The sequence below is a fragment of the Microcebus murinus genome, chromosome 16, assembly GCF_040939455.1.
Source record: "Microcebus murinus isolate Inina chromosome 16, M.murinus_Inina_mat1.0, whole genome shotgun sequence".
NCBI classification, from domain to species: domain Eukaryota; kingdom Metazoa; phylum Chordata; class Mammalia; order Primates; family Cheirogaleidae; genus Microcebus; species Microcebus murinus.
The window spans coordinates 72,132,674-72,140,163 of NC_134119.1; the positions used below are offsets into that span (position 1 = coordinate 72,132,674).

At 48.4% G+C, this 7,490-nt stretch overlaps 1 protein-coding gene across 1 annotated transcript; it reads right to left on the minus strand.

Annotated features, from left to right (window-relative positions):
• Nucleotides 1-2,905: 2,905 nt before the first annotated feature.
• On the minus strand, nucleotides 2,906-7,027 carry LOC105867731 (uncharacterized). The gene is given in 5 exon segments (XM_020283374.2): nucleotides 2,906-5,126; nucleotides 5,755-5,874; nucleotides 6,700-6,774; nucleotides 6,777-6,843; nucleotides 6,935-7,027. Coding segments are annotated over 5 exon segments (2,088 nt in total). The 3' UTR covers nucleotides 2,906-3,393.
• Between the last annotated feature and the right edge of the window lie 463 nt (nucleotides 7,028-7,490).

Here is a 7,490-nt window from a genome sequence, read left to right on the forward strand (position 1 = left end):
ATGGTGCAAAAAGCATCATCCATGACTATGTGGGCATGAGAGGAGCTCACACACAGGTCCGGAGGAATGGCAAGTCCACATATGTATTTGTTGAATTCCTACTGTATGCCAGGCTTTTTGCTGGGACCTAGGGTAAACAGAGCCATGAGGTAATATAACAGGCATGGCCTTCACCTACAGGAGATCCCCATCTAATGGAGAATACAGAGATCTAACATACAAGTAGAGAAACTAGGATAATTCCAGATAGTGGTATTTCCAATATAGCTGTAAAGAAAACAAAACACAAGAGGTGTTCAGATTGGTAGGAAGACCTCCCGAAGGTGGTGATTCTAGGGAAAGAGTGTTCCACCTAGAGGAAGCTCCAGTGTAGATGCCCCAGGCAGGAATGAGCTGGTGTGTCTGAGGAACCATGTCATGCTGGCCTGGTAAACTGGAGTAAGGAGTTTACATTTTAATACGATGGGACCGTACATGATGAGTTCACTGCTTCAAGGGAGGCCTGGGCTGTGAGGGGTAAGATGGGCTGACGTTGAATATTGTGGGCCATTGCCACGGGGTCAGGAACTACAGGGAAGGGAAACTGAGAGAAAGGAGGCAGCTTGGATGTCATCATCAGCCTGTTTGCTGCTGCTGCTGTCTGAGTCTCCAGAATCATTATTTATCCCTGTCCTTCGTACTCATAGAAAATTCTTGGCTGGCTTCTGGGTAGCCATGCTTTGGGGCCCTGCATCCCCAGTAGGTGAAGGGCTGGCTGATATTGTTAGGCACCACTTCAGGTAGAGAACTCTCTTGCTCCCAGGTGATAGAAAGCCCACTCTAAGTAGTTTCAACAAAAAATCATTGTTTACCAGCACATGGAACCAAAAAGTCCACTAAGCATCTGATTTCAGGTAATACTTGGATCCAGGGCTCAAATGGTGTCAAAAGGGCTGCTGCTGGCTGTCACTGAAAGCTTTCTTCCTCTGTGGTGGTTCACAGGCAGGCCTCTCTGTAGAGTCAAGATAGATGTCAGCAGCCCCAGTCCATAGATGCTCAGAACCATGGGAGCCTCACCTTATATGTTCTGGCACATACCCAAGCCCATGTATGCACATGCACACAGAAACACACCCCCCTACACAACTTAGCAGGCCACCTGCCTTCAACAGAGCCTCTTTGTGAAGACCAGATATCATGTTAAGGACTCTCTTTATCAATGGGACTAGGGTCATTTTAACAGGTCTACCCATACCTGAGGTGGTATTAAGCTCTGATGACTAATATCTGCCTTACCTTGCTTGGGGACCTGAGGCCCACGTGGCTCAGCTGGACTTTTACTCTGATCCCAAGCAGCCCTCCCATGTTGGTGCAAGACAATTGTTACTCCCAGAGGGATGACCTGAAGCCAGGGGCTGCCCTGATAGCCTGGGATGCTGGAGAGAATGTAGGCTGACATGGCACATGCTCAGTTGACTGCAGACCTGTCTGGATGCTGTTCCCTCATGTGGCCAGCTTCTATCCCAGCTTCAGGTGACTAAGTGAAAAAGTCACTCTGGATGAAGTGGCAGCAGCAGTGTGACTGCCTTTGCTACTTAACTATGGGGCAAATAGACCATCATGTCTGGGAACACCTGAGCTCCCTCCAACCTGGTTTGCTTCCTATCTGAGAGTCACACTGTTGGCTCTGGAACACATGTACAGACCTTATACACATAGGTTCTGGTGAACCAACTCTATGTAGAACTATATGTGGGAAATGGTTTCTAACATTTATAAAATTGAAAGCCTCCATATAAAAATATGCACTTTGGTCAACTTGGAAAACCAGAAAATGGGGCAACTGTATGTTGATTCCACCACATCTATTACCTATGCCCTGGGACAGCCCTCCTTCAGTGGCAGCAAAAATCAGATGATGAAAGCCATGCCTCCCCCACACACACCAGGAACACACCAGGATGAACCACAAGAGCCATATCCCTGGATGATAGGATCTCTCTTTTTACAGTACAGGGGTTCCTGCCTATGCAGTATGGCCTAAAAATGAACAGCCTAGGAGCACTGCAGGGTTCCTCAAAACCTCTAGATCATTTCCCCTGGCAGTGACCAGCTTATTGCTGGTTGTGCCCATTCTAATGGGGCATAGAGAACATGGCTGTGTAATATGGGGGTGTGCAGACCTTCTCCAGACCCACAGAACTAAATCTTCCCTGTAGGTGAAGTCACCATCAGAGCAAATTTGGCAAACACGCAAAGTCACATTTTTTTCCTTCCGAAAGCTCCTGTTTCATAATTTTTGTGGTATAAATTCCCCTACCATAGCTCATTTTAAGCTGCACATGGAATGTCACTGAATTGAGTTGAACATAACCAGCTCTTGTCAGCATGATCTGGCTCAGGCACACCATGAGGCATATCTCCCATTTGTCACAGTCTTCCTTGCTCCCTGACCTTAAACCTAGTGTTTCTGCATCCACTTATGGTCCCCATGTGGCCACTGCCCACTTAATCTGGACTTCAGGGGCCTTATTAATGGGCAGGTGCCAGGAAACAGTGGCCCCTTAAGACTGCTGGGGAATGTGGGACATTACTGGAAGGACCCAAACACCGTTGCTCCAGGATGTACTATAGATTACTACACCAAATACCCGATTTCAAAAGCTCTAGGCCTAACAGGGCATTCTGGCATCTAAGACACATGATTTGGACCACAGTTACCTTCAATCTGTCTCAGGAGGCCTTAGACTACAAGGCAACTAAGGTTAGATTGGACTGATAGCTGTTCCTTGCCATCCTGCTATGCCCTATGAGCTATACAAACTCAGCACTTCCCCCCACAAAAGCCCTTCCCCTTTGCACCATTAGAACCCAATTTTCTTTTCAGTTTCTCCCCACACACAACGTGGAACTCAAGATTAAAAGATGGCTTGAATAATAAGGCCTTTATTATCACACACTCTGGAGGTAGGTGTTTCCAGGGTTGGATGATTTGGAAGCTGGATAAATCCATTACAGGTGTCACCAGTAGACTCAACAAGGACCAAGAAGGAAAAATCTTCTTTGGAAGTCCTCAAGAGACTCCAGATCCTCTTGGAGAGAACTAGGTCAGGGCAAAGCCTAAACCGTTTGGGTCAGGGGAAAGATGGGAAATGAGGTGGCTCCAATGGCTTCCCATCACTCATAATTGCCTCCAGGGAATGAGAGAGAGACCACAGAGGTCTGTCCCTGAGTATGATGGGTGCACACTGTGGAGGTCTACCATCTGGTAGAGGTGAGATGGCAACTGGCAGTGGCATTATCTGACAAAGGGCCTGGACGAGTTAGAGAGTGTAACATAGCTTCTGAAAGTGTCCCACAAATCTGGCACTCACAGGTAATCTCCCCCAGGAGTAGTGCTGGGATGTGCAAATTTCAAATTTCAACTGATGGCTTCTTTCCAAAACCTCTCACAGAAGTTTTCTCATGAGTGAATCCTTTTGTGGTGAACAAGGAGAAGGCCTCAGCTAAGTGCTTTCCCAAGTTACTCACAATCCTAAGGCCTTTCTCTTGTGTGACCTTTCTGGTGTTGAATGAGACTGGGATTTTGACTGAGGTGTTCCCGTGTCCACTGCACTTAGAAGGCTCTTTTCTAGTGTGACTTTTCTGGTGCTTAGAAAGGTTAGAACTGTAGCGAAAAACTTTTCCACATTTGTTGCACTCATAAGGTTTTTCCCCAGTATGAACTCTCTGGTGCTGAATGAGGATGGAGCTTTCACTGAAGGCTTTCCCACACTGGCTGCATTCATAAGGCCTTTTTCCAGTGTGAACTTTCTGGTGCTTAACAAGGTTAGAGCTATAGCTGAAGGATTTCCCACATTCACTGCATTCATAAGGTCTTTCTCTAGTGTGAACCTTCTGGTGCTGAATGAAGGCAGAACTTTGACTGAAGGCTTTGCCACACTCTAAGCATTCATAAGGCTTTTCTCCAGTATGAATATGCTGGTGTGGAATGAGGTTGGAGAGGCAACTGAAGGCTTTCCCACATTGTTTGCACTTATAAGGTCTTTCTCCAGTATGACTCCTTTGATGTAGAATAAGTTTGGAGGTTTGCCGGAAGGCTTTCCCACATTGGCTACACTCAAAAGGCCTTTCTGTGTTATGAACTTTTTGGTGCCGAGCAAGATGGGAGTTGTTAATGAAAGCTTTCCCACATTCATTGCACTCATAAGGCCTTTCTCCTGTGTGTATTTTCTGGTGCTCAACAAAGTTAGAGATACAACTAAAGACTCTCCGGCACTGTCTACACTCATAAGGTCTTTCTGTGTTATGAACTTTTTGATGCCGGCTAACATGGAAGCTACGAGTGAAGGCCTTCCCACACTGGTGACACTCATAAGGCCTTTCTCCAGTGTGAACTCTCTGGTGCTGAACGAGTGAGTGTTTGCGGGTGAAGACTTTCCCACATTCCCTGCAATTGTGATGTGTTTTTCCAGTGTGAATTTTCTGATGTGTCCTCAGTTGAAACTGATGGCTGAAGGCCTTCCCACATCCTGTACACACATGGGATGTTTCTCCAGTGTGAAATGCTTCATGATTAACATGTATTGAATTCTCCCTGGGGGCATTTCCACCTGTGGGGTACCTGAAGTGTCTCTCTTCAGCCTGATTTAGCAGGTGGTCGAGGAGTGCAAAGGCCTTCAGGAAGGTTTTCCCACATTTGCTGCACTTGAAGGGCTTCTGTGCATCAAAGACTCCTTGTTCCTGTCTGAGATTGGAGCTGGATGGGAAGGCTGCCCTGTGCTCAGTGCTCCTCTGTAGCTTAACCCCACTGGAGGTTGCCTGGTGCTGGAAGAGGTCACGGACTTCCAGGATATCCTTCTCACTCTCCATGCACATCAAGGGCTTCTCAGCACTGTGTTCTTTGTGGGCCTGGTTCCCACTGATACAGAAGCCTCTCTCACATGCCCCAGAGATATACAGCTTCTGTCCAGGGTTTATTCCATGGTGCTCAGACAGGCACAAAATATCTTTGAAGACTGGGTGACATATGTCACAGATCTTGGCTTTCTGGGTGGAAGTCCCTATCTCAGAGGTCCTGAACCAGAACACATTTTCTTCAGAAACACCCTGCTCAGATGGGGCTTCCTTCACTGCACACCAGCAATCTGAAAGCATAGAAATGCTGGTGAAGTACATGTGGGATTTTTTGGGAAGAGGCACCCTCTTCACAAGGGCATGTCTCACGCATCCAGGAATGCCTTCAGGGTGAGGAAAGAACAACGGTGCATGCTGGGCCTGGGTAGGCCACAGAATAAGGGGCCTCACCAAATACAAGAATATTGGGGTGGAGTTCTGGTTGGGAGAAGAGGCAGGGACTGCAACTCACACCTCAATCTTCAGGACCCCATACAGGCAGAACCCAGAAGATTTCTGCTAAGAAATGGGTACAGAGTGGTGTGCACAAGCCCAGGGAAGTCCAGGAGCAACTGGGCATCTGGTGCTTACAATCTATGTGAGGATACATGTACTTCTCATAATACACTGAGTGTAGGTTAAGGTAGGACAGCTCTACAAAGGGAAACATGTAGGTCAGAGCAGTGCAGTCATCTGTCATCCAGAAGCCAGAAGTCAAAGTAGAAATGTTAAGAAGGTAGAGTGTCCATTATGCATAAGGAAAAATGGGAGTAAAATATGGTTACTGGCCTCAGCAATGATACACAAGTAAGTACAAGGCAGATGCCCAGCAGTGTGAGCCCAACCCCAATGTCACCCTTGCCCCCAGCTCCCACTCACCAGGGCAAGGCTCCATCTCAGCCCGTCTTGTGACCAGAAGCATATCCACCCTGTCTGGCACCCAGGGCTCTTTACCCTGCTCCAGGAGAGCAACCACACAGGACTTGGAGGATGTAAGTCCTGGGAGAAAGTCAGGACAGGTGAGTGACTGGCCATAGCTGAGGACAACCAACCCCATGACAGACCAAAGGGAGTTTGTCTCATCTTTGCAACCAGAAAGAAAACTTAGTGTTACAAAATAGACCTCTGGGCTGGGCGTGGTGGCTCACGCCTGTAATCCTAGCTCTCTGGGAGGCTGAGGCGGGTGGATCGTTTGAGCTCAGGAGTTCGAAACCAGCCTGAGCAAGAGCGAGACCCTGTCTCTACTATAAAATAGAAAGAAATTAATTGGCCAACTAATATATATAGAAAAAAAATTAGCCGGGCATGGTGGTGCATGCCTGTAGTCCCAGCTACTCGGGAGGCTGAGGCAGCAGGATTGCTTGAGCCCAGGAGTTTGAGGTTGCTGTGAGCTAGGCTGATGCCACGGCACTCACTCTAACCTGGGCAACAAAGTCAGACTCTGTCTCAAAAAAAAAACAAAAAAAAAAAAAACCAAAATAGACCTCTGAACAGCATCTCACAGGAACAGCTCAGTGATTCCCACAAGTAGGCAGTGTCTGCAGTCCCTGGCACAACCAGCCTCCTGGAAATGTCTGATAGAAAAAGGGGGCAGAACTTGGGGCACAGTAGTGGATAGACTCAGGCAGCCATACTACCGACCCTAAGCCCTTGCCCAGAAGACTTTGGACAGTAGGTGTCAGGGCTCCTCAGAGAGAGGAGCAGGTTAATGCCTGTGGCCCAGCTCTGCACACAAAGCAGCTATCCAGATGAATAAGCAGCACCCATGCTCCACCTGTGCGAAAACAGCTGCTCCTGGGGAAGAGAGAAAGGGCAGAGGCTTACCCAGTGAGGCCACAAGTGCAAAGTTCTCCAGCATCACTTCACGGTACAGGTGCCTCTGAGCCTCATCAAGGAGCCCCAGTCCTCCTGGGAGAAATATACAGCTACATCCTCAAAGGTCACCTGGCTCTGCCATGATGGACACAGCTAAATCAATGAGAACAAAGGACAGCAGAAAAGCAGGGGGGGAAAATGCAGGTATAACTATCTAAGCCTTGGACTGTGACCTGCATCCCACCACCTCTCTGGAAACAGTCTCTTTCTGCATGACCCAGGCACCCTCCATAAACACAATGCCACATGACCCTCCTCCTGAAACCCCAGTGCCCATGGGTCCACTCTCTCTTCATGTCTCACTAAGTACCATGTCTGACCTCAAACAATAGGCAGATGGGCAGCCATAATGACATCTATGCCCTCAGTCCCCAGATTCTGCCTCCCAGAAATACTAAGCTGGGGCTCACCCTTCTACCTTAGACTATGGCCCACTGGTCCACACCTATGCACATTCACATCACTCCTTGGACAACCCCCTCATCTTTAGACCCCCTGGGCACCCCATGGCCCACACAACCAGTGTCTCCCTACCTTCCTACATGCCTCTGCAAATGGCATCCAGAGTCTGGCTGCTTGGTGAGGGCAATCAGGATCCTGTCCTGCCCCAGACCTCCAGAAGTCCCACCTGCCAGTGGCAGTGGCGCCCAGTCCTTTATGGTTTCTTCACTTGGCCCTGCTCCTGTCTTTAGCCCTCAGACACCCAGAACTACACACAGATCTCCAGGACCCCCAGTCCT